Below are 25436 nucleotides of genomic sequence, written 5' to 3'. Positions count from 1 at the left end.
AATGTTTTTGATTTTTTCCATCATTTTCATTTGGAATCACTGAGAACTGAACCTCCCCTTTGTCCTGAAGCCTTACAAACTGAAGCCGATGGACTTAATATAAACTTAAGAGATTATCCGATGACATCATCAGAGACATTTTAAACTGCAAAAGATGCTTTGACACTGACATCTAAAAATCTTCTTAACTGGCTGTCCTCTGAACTCAGAAACTGGTTTACAATTTGCTCCAACCATTAACCTTGTTTTTCTTTTGTTTCCATAGAAATTCTTCTTAATAAATACTTGATTGCTTACTTCCACAATATATAAGGCCTAACTTTGGGAGCCTCCCACATCACCACCTTCTAAAATGAATTTAATTGAACTGATCTATTATCAGAACTAAGAAATGTATTCAGTAAGATGGAACAGTCTACCAACTCAGCTTCTGGACTATGAAACAACTTTAAGTTTCAAAAGGACTGTGAAACTTTTAGTTTCAAAGGCGGGACAGTGGGAGATCAAGATTGGCCACCCTGAAATATAACTCTTTACCTTGATTATTTTCTCTGACACACATTTGACCTCCCCCACTAACTGCCTAAAGGAATTTAACTCTGGGTATGGACAGACTGACAGGGTCCTCGCTAAAAGTTTCTTTTCAAAGTTCTGTTTACCAAATATTTACATTTGTATAGGTATCTCCCTCTGTGCAGTGGGAAGAGGGGGGATGACCTTATCTGTGAAAACTCTTATCAGGGTGGAAGAAGACTTAAATCTACATACTCTTGATTACTATAATTCCTGTCTCTCCGGCCACATTCTCTACAGGTGGACCCGCAAAGCATTGTCTGACAAACATTTACATTTCCCTCTTCATGTAAATTTTCTTCTTCCCCTCTGAAATCCCAAAGTGCCCACCCCCAACATCCTCCTTTGTCTTTAGCTGAAGATAGTATTTAAGATGAGAATCTCTGCCAGTTTGTTGAGAAACTCAGTTTCCCTGGTTTTTCCCATGTATACATGTTGTTAAACTTGGTATTATTTTCTCCTGCTAACCTGTCTTGTTAATTATTTGGCCAGCCATAAGAACCTTAAGGGAAAGGGCAGAGGGGGATTCTCCCTCTTCCCCAACAGGGGATTGCAGACTGGCCACTATAGATGAGGGAATTTGGAGCTGAGAAAGCTGGGAAAACAGTGGTTGAAGAGATCGTAAGAGGATCAAATTGGAATGGGAAAATCAGTGAGAGATATTGGGGATCAATAGAGGGTTTAAGAGACTAGAAGTGCCAAGAGCAAGTGTAGTGGGAGTGACAGAGCTGGAAAGTTAGGAGGGTCATACTTCTGAGGTACAGCTGGAGATGGAAAGTCACAGAAATCAAGATTGGAGTGTTTGCTGGCTTCTCTCTGCAGATATTAAAGTTCCTTGAATGGTAGCAAAAATTGGGGCAGAGAAGAAACCTGTGAGCCAGATGCTCAAGTATTTAGTGAATGTTGGAGAAGGCGCAGGAAAACCCAGAAGGTTGGTAGATGTGACACAATAGAGGAGGCACAAATTCTTGGATACACCTCTCACTGAGAGATCGGGTCTAGCTCCCCTCCATTTGAGTCTGACCTGGCCTGTAACTGCTTTGATCACTAGGATATGGTGGATATGTCCCTACTCTAGTTCCAGGCCTCAGGAGTGAGGGTGGAGGAAAAGTCATGACCAACTCTTACTTTAATCCTGCAGTGACCTCCTCACTGGTCTCCCTGTTTCCATCCTGTGCATCTACCTCAATGCTCATTACAGGGTCAGAATTATTGCTAAAACCTAAGCTGGGTCATGTCTCTCCCCTGCTCTGAACCCCTCAGTGGCTCCCCATCTCACTCAGTTAAAAGCTCAAGTCTTTTTGTTGACCTTCTAGACCCTGTGTGATGTGGGTCCCTGTTACCTCTCTGCCTAGTACCTTCCCTCTGCTCCATCCACAGCTTCCTTGCTGTTCTTCAAACTTGCCAAGTACTTGCCCACCTCTGGGCCTTCATACTTGCCGTTCCTTTTGTCTGAAAAGTAATCCCCCCAGATATCTCCACGGCTCACTCCCTCAGCTTTTACTCAAAAGCCACCTTCTCTGTGAGGTCTTCCCTGATCACCTCATCTAAAATTTCACCACCTTCCCAAGCCCAGCATTTCAAATCCTGCTTTAGTTTTTTACCCCTACGTCACTAACATAACATACATGGTATTTATCTTGTTTATAGTCTGTCTCACTTTTCAGAATGCAAATTTCTCTTGAGACAGGGATTTTTGATCTGTGTCATTCGCTGCTATACTCTCCGTGCCCAGGACAGTATCTGGCACATAGTAGATGGTCAATATTCATGAAATAAGTGGATTTGCTAGACCTATTCAAAAGATTATCTCCAGACCAGTCCTAGGGATATGGCATGAGTCTAGCTGATACTCTGCCCGTGAAGTATTCTAAGAAGAGCTACAGGGTTTAGCTTTGCAGAGTTCTAGCCTCTCTGTGGAGGGTGAGGAAAGGAAGCAGTTGTGAATCCAGGAAGCTCAAATAATCTACAGCTTATCCTTCAGCCACCTGCTCCTCCCACCGTGCAGACCCGTCTCCTGGCAGCCAGCGGTATTAACAAAGCCCACGGGAAGAGAAGCCTAGTCCTGGCTGTCTAAGCTCACTCTGCGCCTATCTACAAATCCCTTTGTCTGGCTCCCTATACTTTCCTTTTAAAGAATCAGACTGTCAAGAATATGTTAAACAAAAGGCACAGGGCCCTAAACATTACGTAAAAGAGTCGTGTTACAGCAGAAAATAGTGTGAAATCCTTTGTACTCACCACATCAATTGCTATTCTTTTCAGGTTAGAAGCTATGCTGTAACAAAAGAGCCTTCCTACAGGATGGGTAATGAAGAATACACAATCAGAGGAGCCCTTAACCAGAGGTAGGAGAAATGTGGCAGCTGCCAACACTCCCCATGAGTTGCACTCTGTTAGATCCAAGAACTAAAGAAGCTCTAAGTTTAGGTCCCCTAGACAAAGCTTTGATGGGAGACCAGGCTAAAGCTACCCTACTCAGACTGGGTGGCTGCTATAGAATCTCTGGGGACAGGTCAGTGAGGACAAGAAGCCTGCCTACCTTCCCTGCTTGCCGTGACAAGAGCATGCTGGGAGTTGCCTTCTGCTGGGCTGCCAGGGTTCCCGCCCTGCACACCTTGGCGGGAGGTGACGACAGTGTTGGCACATGAGCCTTCTCCTTGCCCACAGCTCCCTTTGTGGCACTTCCACATAGTTCATCCCCCTCCTACCCAGAATCAGACTTGAAGTAATGCTGGATGGAATGACGTGGTTGCATCTGTGGTTTCTCTGGCATGCTCCCTTCCCAGCATCCAGGCTCCAAATGGTTCCTTCCTTTCCCCCAGCAGTAGCTTTCTCTGCTGAGTTTTCACATGTGGAAGCTCCACTGAAGCCAGTGTCCAGTGCTCTGGAGCTGGAAGCTCACTGTGACGCCAGTTCAAGTCTTTTGGGATATAGACATTGAACCCACCATCATGGTGGTGACGGGGTAATGATTATTAGCATGGGAAACTAATCTGCACAGAGCTAGACAGAAAGTGACCATTCAGAGAAGGAGAGAGTAAACCACAATAAACTGAAATAACCAGGATAATCCATGGAGATACTAAACAGACACAACACAACCATTAAAAACTAGACAGGAACTTTAATCTTTTTTCAGGAAATGCTCTTTGAAATGCACTGACTGCCTTCTGGAGGCTGAGGAGAAATGAGCTGACAAGCCTATTTGTCTCAGACTATACTGGAAATAATCAATTCAAAGGCTCAGGGCTCCTCCATATGCAGCTGTTAGAAGCAAACAGACCAAACCTTGCCATTATGTAGTATACTGCTGCTGTGATGAAAAGCACTATGACGTGCTTGAACAAATAGGACAATATTACGATATTGGACAATATTGGGTATAGGACAATATTACAACATTACGACAGAGCACCAATAATACGATAGAGCATTCAGAGTGATGCGCTGTTCAGTATAGTCCTTTTCTCAATGATAACGGAAAGTTCTGACTCCTCGTTTATCTAGGGCTATACACTTAAACGCAAGCTTATTCCCCTCCCAAACCCATCTTTGATGTAGGTGAGGTAGAGGTGGGTGCGAGTATCAAAATTTACAGAGTTATTTCTTGAGGCATCTTTAAGTGACTTTAAAGACAAAAACACATGATAAAGTAATGTCTAACAATCTTAGAGTCAAATCAAATAAATGACTAGTAACTCCATTAAATACACACCAAATGGTATCACAGTGTACTAGTAAGGATTAAATAGGGATTTTCACCCTTTTTTCACTTACGTAGAATAAGTTAAATAATTAGATAACTGATAAAAATTCTCTTCCTTATTTTAAATATTCTATTCATATGCACATGCTTGCATATTGTATTTCTTAACCCAAAATATTTGCCTATAAAAATTTGTTTACTTAGTCAAAATGGTTGCCTAATATATAATTCCCTCTGCAAAGTTGTCGAAAGAACAATGTTACTCCTCAGGCAGGAACTCAAGCACCAAGAGAAAGCCACATCTGAGTATCTGATGTATTTTATTTGTTCACATTTATCCTATTTGAGGTTAACACTACTTCATTTGACAGTTTAAAAATCATTCTGTAAACAAAATAAAAAAACAGCAGCAACAGCTAAAATAAGGACACAATGTATAATAAAATAAAGGAATGTGTTGAAAGGAATATTCTGAATACGCAAAGAAAATGTGACCATGATTACAAATTCAACAGTAAGGAGAAAAAACCTCCAACATCTGTAAAAGACAAACTATAATAGTCATAAAAAAGAAGCAAGAATCAAAGTGCAGGTGTGCTAGTTTTCATTTCCACATCCTTTCAGGAACTAGATAGAGCATACTACTCCTTTAGATAAAGTGACAACTTCTGCTTTAAAACAGTCAGTTACGCTATCTTGCAGATTTTTCAGTTTACATGATCTCTACTTTACAGGATTTAACTGGAAAGACGGTCCTATGCGGTACATGGTATAATTTCTTGACTCTATGGAAAGTATGGAAATGGTAAAGTTTATTGTTTTATTTTTTGTTTTATTTGCAATGAGTAACAAGAAGCTGAAAATCCAGTATCAGAAGCATCAGTACTTTCACTCTTTCCAAAAAGAAAAAAAATAAAAAATCCTCAGCCCTCTGTCATCTTCGTTGCCACTTTCAGATTCTTTGTCACAAAAGACTGTTCATTTTCCCTGAATTCTAGTCAGCTGACTTAAATAATCAGAACAGTTTTTTAATGCAAAATTGGTCTGGTATTTGTTCGAACTGATCAAATAGAAGTGTTATTCTGGCGTCACATAAAAATCATTTACACTTTCATGATTGTTTAGAACCTCAAATGTTTTCCCCTTGAAGGGAACATCTGTTGAATGTGATTTTCGAATAGATGACTTTTATGAAATATACTTCAAATCTTAAAAAATGTTTTTAATGTTCCCTAAAATGGTATGGGATTTACACCAGCTGACAATGCCTTTTCCATTTGAGAACATTCTTGTGTTTGTGGCATTTCATTTTCCTCACAGCTCTAACTGTATTTAAGAAGACCAAATAGCCAAGTCGCTGCTGCCTTATTTAGCATTAATCAGCAATATTTTTTAAACCATGTATACAGCTCAACAGCAAGATTAAGAAGTTATAATACACACATATCACGGACAGGTTCATGTTTTTTTGGAATTCACTGAATAAACTGTATTCTGGTAAATCCCCCTCCCCCCAACATGAGAGTGTACTGTACCTACATCGAGGTGTTTAAATATTTCTCCAACAGTTTTCATTGTATTATATTATGAAAACACTAGGCTTTAAGCCAGGTACTAATAAATACTTAATTTAAAAGAAAGAAAGAAACCCCAACACAGAAGAACATAAAAAAGACCCATTCCCTCCCTCTCCTCCCCCTCCCCAGGGAAGGCGCGTGTGTATCAGCCTGACAGAGCTGAGATCTCGTAGTCACTGGCCGAGGTGAGGGGCTTGCCCATCATCCGGATGTTTTTTGCACTGGTGATCCTGGCCATCATGCACACGGGCTTGTCAAAGTACTTCACCAGGGCAGGCTCAGTCAGGAGGGAGGCCAGGAACTGCTCGAAGGTGATGGCCCAGTCCCGGTCCAGGCTGGTGCTCCGGGGCAGCGCCGCTGTGCCCTGGCCACTGCGCACCAGGACTGTGTCCTCCCCAATGTCCTCGCAGTGCAGCTTGTCCTCCTCATGGGAGCCGGCACTCAGCACCGAGTACGAGGACATGGAGCTGTCATCCTTGGTGTCATCGTCAGAGATCAGCATGGAGGTGCAGGCCCCGTTGTCGCGGGGCGAGGAGTCCTCCAGCTTTATGTCCTCCATCTGCCCTCCCAGGGAGTGCTCCTCACCCTCGCCCACCAAGCTGGCCGGGAGGGGCTCAATGGACTCCACCACGTAAGGCTGGCTGGGCCCCTTCTTGGGGAAGAGCACGCCTGGGATGCCCTGGTCGCAGGTTGGCCCGCTGCCCCCGCTCCCGCCCTCCTTTGCAGGCTGGGCGACGAAGAGCTTGCCGACTTCCCCAATCTCTAGCAGGAGGCTGGTCACTGCCGCCGTGGCATGGTATAACTCCTGCTCATTGGGGTCCTCGCTGAACATGTTATACATTGTCTTACACAGCTCGATAAACTGCCCCTGAAAAGTGGTTTGGAAAAACACAAACAGTGTGACCATCTCGTGGGGAGCACCAAGTCAGGACTGAAGTGGACTGCAAAGCCATTTAATATTAGACTATCACAAGATCCCCGGAGAGTCCTATACGTAGGGTGGATTGATGTGTTGTTTTAAGTCTCTTTATTGATGGTTCCATTTTTTTTAATTTGAAAAATTTCCAACATCCATGCAAGTAGAAACAATGAAATAATAAACCTTCATGCAACTATCATCTAGAGTCAAGAATGAGTATCTTATCCAGTTGCTCATTAACTCTTTCATCCTTTGTTGAAGTATCTTAAGTAAATCCCAGATCTCATCCCACTTCATGTCCACATGCTTAGTATGCAGCCCAGTTTTTCCAAGGTTAGCTCGAATCCCCCCTCCCATGACAAATCTGCCAGTGTCCCTGGTCAGAAATAATGCCTTCCGCCCCCCACCCAGATGATTTATCTGTGCTTCCATTAGGAAACGTAGCATTTTCATCTTGTGTTATAATTATTTATATTGTTTTATCTCCCTCACTACATTTCAGCTTTTTAAGAAAAAAAATATGCCAGACATCTTTATAGCTGAGCACAGTGATTTTGAAACAGCATGAGCTTGTCTTTTGAGTATCTGAGGGTATTTTTAATGATTGGGATGAGAATGCACGTACTCTCAAAATTGAATGTTTCATGGTTCACATTTTCTCTGAGGAGATCATTTTCTCACAACCAAGCATATTTTTGATGCATAAAAACATGCACAAAATAGATCCAAACAGACACTAATTAAGTGCCCCAAGTTGTGTTTGAGGATACTCATTCTGCATTTATCTATAACTGAAAACAGAGCTTCAAGGTTTGGAATGAATGAACTGAACTGTTAAGCACTCACCTGATTCAACTTGGGTAAATCCTTTGCATTCTTTGATTTGGATTTATTTTCCGGAGTCCAGAGTCTCAGATAATTACGATTTTCTTGAGAATTTGTCCTCTTCCCTAAAACCCAAATGTCAAGAAATAAGTGTTCAACCAGCGGTGAGGTAAACACACACACACAAGAGAAAGTCGGTACCTCTGTCTGGCTTCAGGCTCACTGTCACGAAGCCATCATCGGCACTGTGTTTGCTTCTGCTATCCAATCCGACCACTACCAAGAGAGAGTCAGGAGGAAAAAGCAGAATGTTGTAAAATAAACCCATAGATGTAGCATTTGTAGTAGAAAATTAAAAAACCTTTAGGTAGGGCTGCCTGAGTTAGCAAAACAAACAAAAGAAAAACAAAAACCCAGCATACCGAGTTACATTTGAATTTGAGATAAACAACAGATAAGTTTTTAGTATAAGTGAGTCCCAAATATCTCACGGGACATAACTTACGCTAAGCAAATTATCTGTTGTTCATCTCAAATTCAGATTTTACTTGGTGTCCCATACTTTATCTGACAACCCTATCTCTAGGTGAAGGATTCCCCTGGAATTCTTTGTCACAAGTGGGGTTCAGTGCACAATTAGGAATTAAACGAACAATTTCATGTAGTCTTCCACACTTATAAAATGGTGGTGCCTGCCCCAGTGAATGTTGATTTCCCTCCCCTCTCTCTTATATTATCATCTGAACTTTGCTTACATGAGATTGACTTGCTGTCAGGCCCGGCAAAAGATCAAGAACTCACTTTTTGAAAAGAAGTTAAAATCTACGTTTATAAAAGAAAACAAAAATATGCTATATGCTACATAATCTAGCATTTCAAAAACATGACTTTCAAGGAAACCACTTATAGCTTGTTTTCTTTTTCCTTCTTAAAACAGGACATCACAGGGCACATAAGGATTTCAAAAGAGTGAAGCGTACAACACCCCAGATTCCCATTCAGTTTGTCACATTCCAGCACTTCCTCGGCCAACCAAAAGATGGCTGGTTTGCCAGACATGTGACCTTTACTGCACTTAGTGTCAAATTAATCTCAGCAGCTTTTAAGACAGAGTGAGGACAATGTACTATATGTCATTGAGAAATTCCTCTCCTCTTAATGTTGAAAATGATTTAGTGAACAAGTAGACATTCAAAAATAGTTAACGTATGGTAAAGCCACGCAATGGCTATTATACAGCCATTTAAAAACCACGTTTTCAGAGAATGTTAATGACATGGTAACATGCTCAATGGATTTTAAGTGAAAAAAGTAGGATACAAAACTGTATAAACAGTTTGATCCCAGTTTTACATATATATGATCTATTATTATAATTATATGAATAAAGAGACTGAAAAGAAATATTTCAAGATATTAATTATCAGTTAGCTTTGTATTATAAGATTTTTTAAGACATCTTTGGCTTATTTTATCTATATTTAAAAATTTCAGTACAAAGCAATAGTACTTTTGGAGTCAGAAAAATAATTTTAAAAAAGTATCTTTTAATGATATTAAATGCTACTGGCCTGTGACCATGCCTGAAGCATTTTTGAAACAAGTGATTCCTTTTCTGAAATGAATGTCCAATAAGAAAGACATGGCAAACATTTTGCAGCCAAACTATGATTGCTCACAATGTTAAAAATACTGTAGGAAGTGCTAAGGCACTATGCTAAAAGCCTTACTATATTATCTCAGTAAGTCCTTACTAGACCCAATATGATAGCTATCATCTCCATCTTCACACAAGGAAACTGAGGCTCAGAGACGCAGGGACCTGCCTGAGGTCACCTAGATGACGATATACAGAGCTAGCATCCTGTCCAAAGCTCCTACCCTCAACTTGTGTTAACAATAATAAGACTGGGTCTGGCTCATTCCTCTCTCCTCAGTCACTTAGATGCTCACAGTTTAAAAGCAGGTCTAAGCTGTGCTTATTTTGGGATGGCAAGATTTAAGAGGCAAAAGACTCAGGGGCAACAACCCACATTTACTTTGGGATTTGGGGGAGTCAGGAAGCTGCTCTACTGATGAATTAGAGGGTAAATAACTCGCTGCAGTAGCAAGCTGAGAGACGTTGCCTAGATTCACACAGGACAAAACGCTACAGGATTTAACATGCAAATGTGGAGACATATATAATGAGTTGGATCACGTCTATGTACACCTAACAACCACACAGAGCAGGGGTCAGCAAACTTTTTCTGTAAAAGGCCAGATCGTAAATATTTTAGACTTTGCAGGCCACACGGTCTCTGTCTCAGCTACTCAGTTCCACCACTGAAGCGTGAAAACAGCCACAGGCAAGACATAAATGAAGAGCTTGGCTGTGTTCTAGTAAAATTTAATGGACACTAAAGTTTAAATTTTATATAATTTTCCCATGTCGTGAAATATTATTTTACTTTCGATTTTTAAAACTATTTAAAAATAAAAAACATTTTTAGTTCACAGGCTGTGCAAACAGGCAGTGGGCTGGCTTGGGCCCAGGGGCCAAAGTTTGCTGATGGCTGTTACAGAGCAAAGACAGATATGAGAGAATGCTTTCTGAGATAAATGCTAGTCCTGAGTCTGGATCGCACCATAATAATAGGATGATAATCTTAATGAGCCTGACCCTAGTGGGGAGAGGGAAGCAAAGTACACAGCTCTACAGGACACACTTTTTCTAAGCCACTGGGACCCAATGTACACAGTCCCTTCAGTGGGCAGAAGTACCTGCTTGACTGTAATTGTCCACCTTCAAAAACTTGAAAAGAAAGTAATGTATTAGACAACTGAATTCACACACTTCTTTGACTGACTAGCTTTGGAGGCAACTTTTTCTAGTAACAGAGGGCTCTGTAGAAATGAAATATAGTACCCCCGGTGAGGAAAGTCACTTACCATGTGTGCATTCTGGGGTGATATCTTCAAAGAAGTATTGAGTGGCTTCAAAAGCAGAATCTGGCTCATCTTGATCAGAGGATGGCTCTAGAGAGGGGAGGAAAGAGAATCCCCCTGTTGGCAGGGCCATGACTCAATAAAAGTGTGCTTTAATTGTTAAAGAAATGACACAGGAGACGATGAGAAGCTAAAGTGACAAAGGTGGGGTGGGGTCACATCACTGGGGGGCCTTCAATGCCTACAGCCTCTAAAACCTTATTGGGCGGGGGGCTCATTCATTACTAACTTCACCCTCCTTTTTAACAACCCCATGCCAAAGTGTCTCTTTACATTTTCCTTTTTATACTTTCCTAAATCCTGTGGAATGATGCTGAATGATGCTTTATGAACCAAATTTTAGGAAATTGTAAGCTATAAAGATAATTCCCAAATTTATAGTTTTACTCTATCTTTAGTGCCGATCTCTCCTATTTATTATTGTTATTATTTTTGTATTTGCTAGATATATCTCGATTGGAGGCCAACCTTGTTGAAAACTGAACTCAAAACCTCACTATCTTTCCCACTTGTTTCTGTCAGTGGTAACATGACTCCCCTAGACCCAGAATCTCAGTCTCCTCCTCTCTTTCCTTTCTACCAACCCTTGTACCCCATGGGTTACCAAGTGCTAGTGACCCTTTCTCTTGCAGAAGTCTGCTCTTCCCATTACTACAACTCATTGTTTAAACAGGTGAATGACCACAGAATCAAGCACATGCGGATTCAGGAACTTACGGAAATAGTCATTGTTCAGTTCATTCTCAGTGACCAAGGAGTGATATCAAAAAGAGGCAAACAGGTCACACGGAGAAAAGAGATTTCAGGCCAGGTCATGGTTACAGGTACAGGCGCTGCTCTGTGGAGCTCACTTACCAGGCAAGACGTGCATTTTGTACAGGAGTTTGAGCTTCTCTGTGAGGTCCCCGTGGCATGCGGCACCTAGAAGTCACATGAGTACCGATGTGAAATGCCTCGTGTGTGCTGGTAACCCCTCCGGGCTTAGCATTCCCCTGAAAGTCTACTTTTTACAAACTGAAACCAAGACATTGTGTGACATAAGGTCTGGCCAGGACATATTTGGGTTAAGAGCTCTGGAACCAGGATGTCTGGCTTCAAATCCTTTGTACTTAATACGTGCCCTTGGAGAGTTAACCTCTCTGTACCTCAATTTCCTCTCCATACAGCCAGATGATAAACAGAAGATTCTATCAGTGGTCTGGACATCAGGACCCATGAAATGTGAGACCTAAATATGTTAATACATATAAACTGCTTAGAATAGTGCCTGGCACATAATAAATTAATGTTATTAATAAGAAAGATCATGTGACTGGGCTTCAACACTCTAAATAGCTGTTGGAGTTCACAAATAATCTCAAAATATGTTTGAGATTGCTTCAAATTACTCATTTTAGAAACCCTTTTTAGTTGTTTTTGGGTTCTCCTAAATGTTTCTTCATTTATCCTAACCTATCTGCCACTATATCACCATAGCCTCAAACAAAATAATCCCGTTACCTTTTCCCTTAAAGTCCATGTGTATTTCAGGAATCAGAAAATCCTTTGTAAATATCTATTCTCAGGGCACCTAGGTGAAGATTAAAAGATCTGGGAAAAGAGGAATCATAGAATCTGAGTTGGCAGGAACATCAGGGGTTATCTTGTCGGATGTCCCCCTTAACGTAGGGTCTCCCCTCACACATCCATGTAAGATAGGAATCTAGCATCTGCTTGAACATTCTCAGAGACAGGGAACTCATCACAACCAGAGGCATCTCATTCTACTCATTTTTGCTTTAGTCTCAGGATCCTTAATCTGCAGTCTCAACTTCATAAAGTCCACGAACCCCATAATATGTAAAATTTTGTGTCTATGTGTATATGTCATTTTTTGAGAAGAAAATATCCATAGTCCTTTTCAGATCTGAGTCCATGACTCAAAAAAAAAGTTCAGAACTTCTCCTCTTCCCCTTATTCTACTGTCTAAAGCCAAAGAGAATAGGTCTATTGCCTCTTCAATGCAACAATCTTTCATATTTTAAGGACAACTATCCTGTCCCCCTCAAGCTTATCTTTTCAAGGCGTTAATCTTCCCCGGGGTACATCTATCCAAATTTTTCAACTTTTCATATGACCCATGGTTTGTATACCCTTTCCTATTCTTACCCACATCCACTTTGTGTTAATTTGTCAATCAGTATCTCTCTGGACAGAGAGTTCCAGAAGCTTCTTGTCCACTTCAGAGAATAGTGGAACTGTTCTTGACTCTTCTACTAATATAGCCTGAGTCTGCATTCAATTTCTTATACTTTCACTCTGGAGTTTCATATTATTAGCCCTATTTTACAGATGAGAAAAGTTGGGCTTACTGATGTTAAGTAATGTGTTTAAGGTCACAGGTGAGTAAGTGGCAGGCCCAGGATTTGAACTCAGATTTTTCTGACACTAGATGCCATGCTTGAAACCACTATACTATACACAGACATCCTAGCTGGTTCTTTTGCAATAATTTCTTAAAATTTAGGATTTCTGATTTATCCCTATCAATTTGTTTTTGCCAATCATTTCCTCCCCTCGTATTTTTTTAATCTTGTTTTTGTCATCCAAAATACTAACTTTCTCTCCCAGCTTTGTATAGCCCATACATTTGGTAAGCATGCCTTCTTTACCTTTATGGTTTAAGTTGCTTAGTCCAGTAGGGGGGGATGAATAGTAATTATAGTGACAATAATAACTAACCCTTTTTGAGTCAGGCACTGTTCTAGAAGCTTTACTTGAACTATCTCATTTAGTCCTGATGATAACTCCATTTTGCAAACAAGGAAACAATCACAGAGGTTGAATACCAAGCCCAAGGGCGAACTCTCAGTTGAAACTGACTCATTAACCATCACACTTTGGGGACAGTGTTCAGCCAGTCACACAATCACAGACTTCCATACACCTCCACCTTTTCCATTTATAATGAGTTATCTGTCAAATGACTGGCTGTATCATGACATCTACGACATGTTTAGAGACTCTGCCTTTCATCGACACGATTGGAAAAGGAGATAAGCTAATTTATGGCTTCAATAGTAATCCTTCATTTTTAATTCCATATAGACCATCTGTTCACTAATTTCTAGAGGGAACTTTCTGGGGATTAACATTAAACTTACTGATCCATCTTTTCCAGAATTCATTTTTTAGTTTTTTTTAACTCGAACAGAATTGCTCATTTCTGGTCTACTTGTCTGTCTCCATAAGTATACGTGTTTTTTTCTTTTGTGAAGAAGATTTGCCCTAAGCTAACATCTGTGCCAGTCTTCCTCTATTTTGTATGTGGGTCACCACCTCAGCATGGCTGACAAGTGGAGTAGGTCCACTTGGGATCCAAACCCGGGAACCCAGGCCGCCGAAGCGGAGCACACGGACCTTTAACCATTACGTCACAGGGCCGGCTCCTCCATAACTATATTTGACCCACAAGACTGACAACAGCTCTGAGAGCTCTCCCAGTAACCTGGGGTATAGTTTACTTTTCTCAAGAACTCAACTGCATTTTAAGAAGCCAAAGCCCTCTTTTCCAATGTTTTCTCTTATCTTGGACTTCAAGCCTCCTTTTCCTTTCTTGAAGATTTTGAAGAGTATTTTCCTTGTTGGAGTTGACTAAACTTCAGTAAATTAAATATTTCTACGACTTTCTACATGCGGAACATGTCTCTTTTTCCTCCTCCTTATTCTTGTCCAAAGATAATTTTTAAATACTCCCCTCTCGATAGACACCAATATGATAAGTAATTGCCTTGGGGCAGAAAAGATTAGGATGGGGCCAAAGAGGTCTTTAGCCTTGTCTGGATTGTTTCACTTTTTAAAAACACAGAATGTACTTATGTATTCCTTGTTTAATACCTCCCTCTTCCCTAAAAAAGTCCCGTTTGTTGTCCTCAGCATTGAGTAGCGAGAAAACGATAAGCTTTCCAGACAGCCCTCGTTTGAATCCTGGGCCCAGCAGGTAGTAACAGTTCAAGAACAGATATGTATTTGAAGACTTGCTAAAAACTCCTGTCCCTGCAAGTTACTTAACTTTTCTGAGCTTCCGTCTCTTTAACTGAAAATGGGGACAATGATAGCAAGCAGGTAGGTAATGAAGCATAATCGTAATCGCACAAACTGTGCCTCCAACCTTGTAGTTGTGTGCCTTGAGGCAAATTAAATGCACATAAAGCGTTAGAGCAGTGCCTGGAGCAGAGCGAATGCTGTACAAACGTCCGTTACCATTATGATTAGGACCTCCAAGGGCTGCTGTTCGGATTAAGTGATAAAGAACGAGTTCTAAAGCATCTGAACAGAGCCTGCCCTTAATAAAGGCCACTTCCTCCGTGGCCCGCTCTTCCAAGCATAAATATCAGTGCTTCAAATAATTTTTTCTTACCTAAGGGGATCTCACCTTTGCCTTTTTTTTTTCCCCTGGTGAAGAAGATTAGCCCTGAGCTAACATCTGATGCCAATCCTTCTCTTTTTGCTGAGGAAATGGCCCTGGGCTAACATCCGTGCCCATCCTCCTCATATGGGATGCTGCCACAGCATGGCTCAACAAGTGGTGCATCAGTGCACACAGGGGATCCGGACCTACAAACCCTGGGCCGCCGAAGCAGAGCACGCGAACTTAACCACTACGCCACAGGCCGGCCCCTATCTTTGCCTTTTTTAAAACCATCAGCTTCCTCTGGCCTTTAAGCCTTCCAGTCATTACTCTTAAAGATTTAGGGCACTCTGGAATCATCATTGGCTTCATGTCTCACCCCTTCATCTTTCCTAGGGCATGTTATTTTAAACTACATGGCCCAAGGTCACAGAGGGGCACAGTTAGAATAAAACATTTTTTCCTTTTTATCTCATTCTGGCAGCCTGACAGAATGCCTGCTACAACCACAACCTCACATCAGGTAGGTCAAGCTCGACTACCACATAGCTATATTGCTCAATTATAAACGGAACAAGAGTCCAGTAAGAATACAGGGCAGTGAACAGGTCAGACAGCGAGGCTGACACGCAGCACTGCACATGCCGCTTGTGAGGTGTGAGGTGTGGGTGTGCGCTCTCACGATGGACGGTCCTTTCTCCTGGCAAAACGGAGAGAAAAGACTTCCATTTCCACTGCAGAGCTACTGTGGTTTTTTTCAGCCCTTTATGAAAATGTTTTATGAAATATATTATATGCAATATAAATATATTTTTTGTTAAAGAAAAGCAATCCATCCAAACATTTCGTTTTCTCTTGTAAAGTTATCATGGTCTGTGGCTTCAGTGTTTAAGTTGGCATTTTATTGCCCTGCGAGTTCTCTGGTAATGTATTTTAATAGTGCTGAGGACTGTCTAATGTAGAAGTCAATGATTTAATCATATAATGTATCCATTAACCAAAAACATATTTTACAACCAACTTGCAAACCTTAAAATGTGTTCCTCTGCCCTCTAAACCCAATCTTCTGAGGCAGTGGGGGGCAGTGGCCCTGAGGGCAGCACTGAGGACCCCGGGGGTGACTGCCCCATCGCCCCCTCCAAACTCGTGCACTAACATCACGTCCTTACTTAGGCCAGAGACGAACTCTCGGAAGTTAATCAGAGAATCTCCATTTTCATCTAATAACTGGAACAAGCGGGAGGCCAGCACGTCAGAGTGAGTTCCACAGGCCCAGGGAAAGAGAAGCGCAAACATCCCCTTGAACTGCTCGAAGTCAATGCGATACTGTTCCAGGTAAGGCAGGCTGGGGTCGTGCCGGTCCAGCGCATTGCTGCTCCCGCCCCAGTAGCAGCTGGTTAGATGTTCTGCCTGAAAAATCAAAGAACAGGATGACTATTGGGGACTCTATCCCACAGCGAATACCAGGAAGAAGAGGCCCTCCCTCAAGTTTGGAAAAAGGTTTTCGGTCAACCCGCACGCATCTCTTGGGGCAGTGCTCTGGTCTCAGGGCCCCCTCCCTCTTCTCCTTGTCTACATGTATCTCCACTAGACCATCCCCACCAACTCCATGGCAACCATCTCTGCAGTTGATATCTGGCACGAAAGATCCAGTTGAATTACTAGAGGCAGGTGAAGAAAGAAGGGGAACACCCCCAACCCTCATTTTCTTCCCCCTTACACACATACTCATAAGCATTTTAAGAAATAACTCCTATGAAGATAAACAACTTCTTTATTTAAAAGAAACAAGTAGAATGTTAACCTGAAAGGATCTGTAATTTGGGCAATCTGACCACCTTGTCTTCTAGGTGAGGAGGGTAAAGCCCAGAGGTTAAGTGGCTCACACACAAGGTCATCCAACCAGTTAGTCAAAGTAGAGTCACGATGAGATTTTGGGTTTCCTAATTCCTGGTTTAGTGTCCTATAAACTCCCTGCCTCCTGGTCACCACAATCACATAAATATAGTCATAGTTATACAGCATTCAAGCTACAAATTGTGGGGTCCTATTTCACACATCTGAAAACAGCTCTAGAAAAATTATGAGTAGGAACCACTATGGTGAGGAGAATAGAGATCTGGATCCAACAAAAAGCTTCCTGTTTCTGCCCTTGGAAACAAGGCAGCCTCTTTATTCACGAGGTCATATTGACACTGGTAGAAACATACACCCCTTCTAGGAAGACTGCAAAGATAAAACATGTAATAGAAAGGTGCAGAAAGACATCCCTCCCCCCAGACATTTACAGTTAGCTCAGGATAGTGGGTGGGGGAAACAGGAGGGGCACGAAAAAGGGACTTTATTTTTACTTTATTCCCTATTATATGTCTGAGTATTTCACTACAAGCATGTACAAATACTGCAATAGAAAAAAACACCTTTGAAACAGATCTTTCCTCCTTGCCTAGGGGTTCTGAAAGAGGGGGAGTCAGTTGTGACTGTGCAGTACTTAAGCTTGGCTCTTATTTAGAAAGGAGCAAAGAAGACCAATGTCTTTACCACAGCTGTTTACTGGGAATAGTAGCTAATAACCTAAAAAAGAGAGGAGTGGGAGGAGGGAAGAGAGGAGGAAGGAGAGGTGGAGAGCAGAGCCAAGGCCAGGTTTTTTGTAATGCAGCCATGGGAGAATAAAGGAAGCGTGTCCAAGTTCACCAGGGCTTTGAGACTGCATTCCTGGCTTCGGGGCAGACAAAGTGGTGATACCAGAGGGAGGGAGGGAGGCAGAGGCTGAGGTCCCAGTAGCCGTGGGTTGAGCTGTACTCTGAATTATCACTGGTGATGCCCAGAAACCCTCCGTGGGTGAGACGTGTTGATGATACATCCCCAGGAGGGGTCCTCTTTACCTGAGCTACGTCAGTGGATAAAGGTTATCCAAAGCATTTCTTCCTAACCAAAGCACCCAAGTCACTCTAGAAATAGGCCTGAATATGGGTACAGGCACTTCCCTGGTGCTCACATCCATCAGGAAAGACAAGCCATGCAGATCATCTCCTATTTCCTGATGAGACCCATACTCCATCATTTGGTGGCTAAGGGCCTTGAGACTGAACAAGGACCAAAGGACTAATTTGGAAAGAGTTCAAGAGAAACTAGGACAAAGGGGCCCTGAACCACATTTTCCACCAAATCTGCCTCAGGGTGGCAGCCTTTGACCTTCTTCCACCAAGTTTTACCCCAAAGCCCAAGCAGTAAGCTCCTTGGGAGAGAACTGCATCTTTCCTTTCTATCTGCAGGAAAACCCCAAGAAATCAGCTTTTTAAAGGACTGAAAATTCTAGCAGGTGTCTGACACATAGTAATGTCTCAATAAATGTTTGTTCAAATGAATTCAAGCCAATTAAAGTGTTCAAAAGACTCAAGAAAGAGTCTGTAACTGACACCTCAGAAATACAAAAGATTATAAGAGAATACTACGAAAAGCTATATGCCAACCAATTCGACAATCTGGAAGAAATGGATAAATTCTTAGAATCATACAACCTTCCAAAACTGGATCAAGAAGAAGTAGAGAATTTGAATAGACCAATCACCAGTAAGGAGATCGAAACAGTAATCAAAAACCTCCCCAAAAATAAAAGTCCAGGACCAGACGGCTTCCCTGGTGAATTCTACCAAACATTCAAAGAAGTCTTAATACCTATCCTTCTCAAACTCTTCCAAAAAATTGAGGGAGGGGGAAGCTCCTAACTCATTCTGAAGCTGACATTACCCTGATACCAAAACCAGACAAGGACAACACAAAAAAGAAAATTACAGGCCAATATCACTGATGAACATCGATGCAAAAATCCTCAACAAAATACTAGCAAATCGCATACAACAATACGTTAAAAGATTATACACCATGATCAAGTGGGATTTATTCCAGGTATGCAGGGATGGTTTAACATTAGCAAAATCAATCAGCGTAATACACCCACATTAATAAAATGAAGAACAAAAATCACATGATCATCTCAATAGATGCAGAGAAAGCATTTGACAAGATCCAGCATCCATGTATGATAAAAACTCTGAATAAAATGGGTATAGAAGGAAAGAACGCCGACATAATAAAGACCATATATGAGAAACCCACAGCTAATATCATCCTCAATGGTGAAAAACTGAAAGCTATCCCTCTAAGAACAGGAACCAGACAAGGATGCCCACTGTCACCACTCCTATTTAACATAGTATTGGAAGTCCTAGCCAGAGCAATCAGGCAGAGAAAGAAATAAAAGGGATCCAAATTGGAAAGGAAGAAGTGAAACTGTCACTATTTGCAGATGACATGATTTTATATATAGAAAACCCTAAAGAATCCACCAGAAAACTTTTAGAAGTAATAAACGAATATGGTAAAGTTGCAGGATACAAAATCAACATACAAAAATCAGTTGCATTTCTGTACACTAACAACGAGTAGCAGAAAGAGAAATTAAGAATACCATCCCATTTACAATTGCAACAAAAAGAATAAAATACCTAGGAATAAACTTAACCAAAGAGGTGAAAGATCTGTACACGAAAACTATAAAACATTTCTGAAAGAAATTGAAGAAGACACAAAGAAATGGAAAGATATTCCGTGCTCTTGGATTGGAAGAATTAACATAGTTAAGATGTCCATACTTCCTAAAGCCATCTATACATTCAATGCAATCCCTATCAAAGTTCCAACAACATTTTTCACAGAAATAGAACAAAGAATCTAAAATTTATATGGAACAACAAAAGACCCCGAATAGCTAAAGGAATCCTGAGAAAAAGAACAAAGCTGGAGGTATCACACTCCTGATTTCAAAATATACTACAAAGCTATAGTAACCAAAACACCATGGTACTGGCACAAAAACAGACACACAGATCAATGGAATAGAATCGAAAGCCCAGAAATAAACCCACACATCTATGGACAGCTAATCTTTGACAAAGGAGCCAAGAACATACAATGGGGAAAAGAAAGTCTCTTCAACAAATGGTGTTGGGAAAACTGGATAGCCATATGCAAAAAAATGAAAGTAGACTCTTACCTTACACCATACACAAAAATTAACTCCAAATGGATTAAAGACTTGAATGTAAGACCTGAAACTGTGAAAGTTCTAGAAGAAAACATAGGCAGTACGCTCTTCGACATCAGTCTTAGCAACATCTTTTCAAACACCACATCTGACCGGGCAAGAGAAACAATAGAAAAAATAAACAAATGGGACTACATCAAACTAAAAAGCTTCTGCACAGCAAAGGAAACCATCAACAAAGCAAAAAGACAACCTAACAATTGGGAGAAGATATTTGCAAACCATACATCTGATAAGGGCTTAATCTCCAAATATATAAAGAACTCATGTATCTCAACAACAAAAAAACTACCAACCCAATTGAAAAATGGGCAAAAGACCTGAACAGACATTTCTCCAAAGAAGATATACAGATGGCCAACAGACACATGAAAAGATGTTCAAAATCATTAACTATCAGGGAAATGCAAATCAAAACTACAATGAGATATCCCCTCACGCCCATCAGAATGGCTATAATTAACAAGACAGGAAACAACATGTGTTGGAGAGGTTGTGGAGAGAAGGAACTCTCATACACTGCTGGTGGGAGTGCAAACTGGTGCAGCCACTATGGAAAACAGTATGGAGATTTCTCAAAAAATCAAGGATAGAACTACCATATGATCCAGCTATTCCACTGTTGGGTATTTATCCAAAGAACTTGAAAACACCAATTTGCAAGGTACATGCACCCCTGTGTTCATTGCAGCCTTATTCACGATAGCCAAGTCTTGGGAAGCAACCTAAGTGCCCATCAAGGAGACGAATGGATAAAAAAAGCTGTGGTATATATACACAATGGAATACTACTCAGCCATAAGAAACAATGAAATCCAGCCATTTGTGACAACATGGATGGACATTGAGGGCATGATGCAAAGTGAAATAAGTCAGAGGGAGAAGGTCAAATACCGTATGATTTCCTTCATTAAGTAGTAGATAATAACAACAATAAACAAACACATAGGGACAGAGATTGGATTGGTGGTTACCAGAGGGGAAGGGGGGAGGGAGGAGGGTGAAAGGGACAATTGGGTACATGTGTGTGGTGATGGGTTGTAATTAGTATTTTGGTGGTGAACATGATGTAATCTATGCAGAAATAGAAGTACAATGATGTACACCTGAAATTTTTACAATGTTATAAACCAATGTTACTGCAATAAACAAAAAATTAAAAAAAAAAAAAATAAATAAATAAATAAAAATAAATAAATAAAAAAAAAAAAAAAAAAAAAAAAGAGTCTGTAACTGAAGTTTTTCTCTTGGGTTCTGCAAAACCAGAAACTCCTTCCCATCCCTAACATCCACCAAGTCTCAGGTTCTTCTTTGGGGTGGCTCAGTAGACTTGGGGAACTTGTGTTTGTCAACACACCCTCAGGGCAGGGCTTTGGAGTATAAGAAAAGCTTGTCTTCTTCAGGTATATCCTCAGGGTACAAATGCTACAGGGTACACCTGGTACCTGGAGGTGCACAGACCAGAATGCAGAGGTGCCCAGGTAGGAAGACATGGCTTCAGCGATCTCTGGATCTGGGACTTCTGCACAACCAGCCCTGGTCCTCCTTTTCCTGGTGTCCCCCAAGGTCAGCCTCCTCTTTCTTTCTTTTTTCTTTTTGGTGAAGAAGACTCCTGTGAGCTAACATCTGTTGGCAATCTTCCCCCTTTTTTGCCTGAGGAAGATTCGCCCTGAGCTAACATCTATGCCAATCTTCCTCTATTTTGTATGTGAGATGCCTCCACAGCATGGCTGACGAGTGGAGTAGGTCTGCTCCCGGGATCTGAACCCTTGAACCTGGGCCAGGGAAGCGGAGCACACAGAACTTTAACCACACAGTCACGGCCCCTCAACCTCCTCTTTCTGATTTCATAGCCCTTCCCATTATCTGTCCATAGTCTTGCTGCTCCAGCTGCTACTCCCACGTCTGCTTAGTTACCCCAAATCCCGACCCTTCCCCCCACCACCCTGTGAAGCAGATTTCTTATGGTCTTCAGTATCCCTTTAAAATCGGACCTCAGTTGGATCATTATATTTTTTTGTTTTGATATAAGTTGGATCATTATATTGAGAACCAACTTACACCAAGCAATTACCTACAGTGCTTTACATGTATGAATAAAACATGAATGGGATGGCACAGGATAGAGACTTCACTCTCAAGTGCTGAATGGAAGCTGCTGGGGGCACTGTTGTCCCCTCTGTTGGTCATGCTGCTGGGCTGCACAAAGCGCATCACTAACCATCGATGACACCTTAGTCTCTTGGCGTCTGCATAGGAAGCACGCAGAGACTATACTAGATTGATAACTGATCACTAATTTACCTATGTATTCAACACACATGTTTTGAACACCTAGCAGGGAGAGACACTATAGTAGGCACTAGTGAAATAAAAATAAATAAAACAGTGGTGCCCTCCAGTCACTAAGAGGTAAGTGCAAACATTAGCAAAAATATTCCCAGCTATCACATTCTCTGATTCTAAGAGCTATTGGTGTTCAGCTCAGATCTTTATGTTTGTCCCTTTGTGTTTGTTCCTCTACTACCTTAGCAGTCCTCAATATAGCCAAGTTTAGTTCTGGCAGTGAAAGCCACTACAGTCATGAGGCATATAACAACATTTTGGTCAACAACGAGCTGCATATACGACGGTGGTCCCATAAGATTAGTACCATATAGCCTAGGTGTGTAGTAGGCTACACCATTTAGGTTTGTGTAAGTACACTCTGTGATGTTCGCACAATGACAAAATCACCTAATGTTGCATTTCTCAGAACGTGTCTCAGTCATTAAGCGACGCATGACCATATATACAAGAAGCTACCCAATTAGAGATTGTGATAAAAATTGGTACCTGCATAAAAAGCATCTTTTAAAACTTTTTTCCTGTCAATTGCCACATTTTTACCTATGATGTTGACAATGATGGCTATGGCAAAAGTATTTTTTCCAGAAGAAAAAAATTCTACATCGCTTTATTTATTAACATATTTTCTTATTCAGGATCAAGATTGGTATGGGCTGAATTATGAAACAGAAATCACAGAGATTTAACCAATTAAGACATGTGATCAGCTTTATTCTTATTCTAGCTATATATCTCTTTTTAAGGGTGCTTTAATACAGCTTAATATAGGAAATTACAATTTATAAGAATTTCAGGCAGAAGATAATACTCATCGATCCAATGAGTATTATCAAGTAAACACCCTATTTTCTTAAGTCCAAGGAAACAGCTAAAACATGGAGTGGAAGAAAGCTCAAACATGAACTTAAATGAATTATAAGAATATATTTATTTTTCATATTAAGTACTCCATTTTTATGCTCTCAGCTCTATCTTCCTATTTACGTATATTGAGACTCATGCTATCCCTTAACAATTTAATAGAAAATCTAGCACTAACTGAATTATTAATGTGAACTTTTATTCCCCTGACTGTATATGAATTTACTTTGAAACTCACCTTGAAAAGAGCATAAAGTTCTTCTAGCTCATCAATGGTAAAGGAAGTTTCTGTTACAATGGTTCGCACCTATAAAAAGAATAAACAGAATGAATTTCACAAACTCAAAAATGTCATTTTGGGAAAGTTCCTGATTTTCCTCTTCTAAATCATCTTCAGTCTGTCAAGCAGGCATGTATGTGCCCACAGGAGTGTGAGGAAGGATGGAGAAAGAAGGCCACACGCCATTTCTCAAAGGACTTACCACATTCCGCTTCGTAGTATCCTCCAGTGTCTGGATCACCTTCAGCCTCTGTTTGAATCTCATCTGCTCAATCAAATCTGCCCGGATAGTTCCAAATTTCTGGAAAGGAGCAATATGGGTATTTCTGAGAAATCTGCTAAAGCACAGAGTGTCACGCCTGCGGGATTGATGGAGACACAATCCTGATACATCTGAGAAACTTCTTGCCACGTGACAGGCATCCTAGACTACACCTTTGTTTACTACATTACCTTTATTTATTTTAAAGCCATTTAACAACCATAAATAAATAACAGGAAATTCTCATGCTTCTTAACAGTTGAACTAAATTTCAAAGCCCCAAATGAGTCTTCCTCAAATCAACAGTGCATGGGAAAGAAGAGGAGTTAAATACGGCTACGAGGGCTATTCGTATATGAAAAAATGCCTTAAAGGAAGAATTTTCTTGACAAGAAGAAAGGAAGTATCCAAGGCTAACTATTAGACTGGGAAGTGGGAAGAAATGTTGATGTGAGGCTCCCTGTCCCTGATCTCTATCTAGTTCAAGAGCATTTGTCCTGGTCCAGAAACCTACATGATTTGCCTCTGGATGGCAGACACTGTGGTCTGGCTATCTTTTCAAACTCCAAAATGCCTAGCACTGCCTGAGTGTTTACTGAACTGAATTTCAAAAGCCAAATGAGTCTTTCAATCTGAAGGTAGTGAAAGAATATGTGAGGTTTTACATCTTAGTGGTACAAAAGAAAAACAAATTCTGCTTAAAGCATGAAGATTGAACCATGGAAGCAATGGCTGCAAGGTCTAAACACATTTAAAGGATAAAGGAAAAGCTGACAGACAATATCAAGTATTGGCAAGGGTATGGTGCAACCAAAACTCTCACATGCTGCTGTCCAGAGTAGTGACTCGTGAGACCATTTTAGAAATCTGTCTGACAGTATCTACTAAGTCAGCAGATATATACCTACGACCCAGAAAATCCTTTCCTAATTATATGCCCCAAAGAAAAGCATATATATTTTTTTACCAAAAGACATATACTAGAATATTCACAGTGCCACTATCAGCCAAAAGCAAGTAACCACTCAAATGTTCATTAACAGTAGAGTTATGGTTTATAAATAAATTGTGGTACTGTCACACCACGGATTACTATGCAGCAATGAAAATGAGCAATCTGTATAAATCTCACAATCAACTGCTGAGCAAAACAAATCAGGATCAAAAGAGAACATTTTGTATATTTCCATTTATATGAAGTTCAAAATCAGGCAAAACTAACCTACGGTGTTAAAAGTCAGGACAATTATTAACTTTGGTTAGATGGATAGTGACAGGAAGGGGACACAGAGGGCACTTCTGGGGTGCTGGGATTGACCTGGGTAACAGTTACATGGGTATGCTAAACAGAAGGTTTAGAGTGCCTTTGTACATCTACTCAGAAATTTAAAAAAATACAACTATTGATATACATAATGACTTGGATGAACCTCAAAGAAATCCTGAATGAAAAAAGACAAATCTCAAAAGGATACGCATTGCATGTTTCTATCGATGTAACAACCATGAAATGACATAATTCTAGAGATCGAGAACAGATTAGTGGTTGCCAGAGTTAGCAATGGGGTGAGGGACGGGTGGGTGGGCTTATAAAGG

At 40.8% G+C, this 25436-nt stretch overlaps 1 protein-coding gene across 6 annotated transcripts in view; it reads right to left on the bottom strand.

Annotated features, from left to right (window-relative positions):
* Positions 1–4585: 4585 nt before the first annotated feature.
* TBC1D9 (TBC1 domain family member 9) overlaps positions 4586–25436 on the bottom strand; it is a 114368-nt gene continuing 93517 nt past the window's right edge. For 4 of the 6 annotated variants that reach the window (XM_087437585.1, XM_087437584.1, XM_087437588.1 and 1 more), the window contains 8 exons: positions 23781–23879; positions 23537–23605; positions 16151–16391; positions 11447–11512; positions 10535–10648; positions 7805–7879; positions 7625–7728; positions 4586–6727 (listed from right to left, as the gene is read on the bottom strand). In XM_087437585.1, the coding sequence (XP_087293711.1) occupies positions 6005–6727; positions 7625–7728; positions 7805–7879; positions 10535–10648; positions 11447–11512; positions 16151–16391; positions 23537–23605; positions 23781–23879 (1491 nt within the window). In that variant the 3' untranslated portion in view covers positions 4586–6004. The remainder of the gene's footprint in view (positions 6728–7624; positions 7729–7804; positions 7880–10534; positions 10649–11446; positions 11513–16150; positions 16392–23536; positions 23606–23780; positions 23880–25436) is intronic. The other 2 variants (XM_087437587.1, XM_004426472.3) reach the window with 1 other exon arrangement.

Source organism: Ceratotherium simum, chromosome 12, assembly GCF_057802395.1.
Source record: "Ceratotherium simum simum isolate JZ-2026a chromosome 12, ASM5780239v1, whole genome shotgun sequence".
NCBI lineage: Eukaryota > Metazoa > Chordata > Mammalia > Perissodactyla > Rhinocerotidae > Ceratotherium > Ceratotherium simum.
This window is presented reverse-complemented; position numbering and strand designations above follow the sequence as displayed.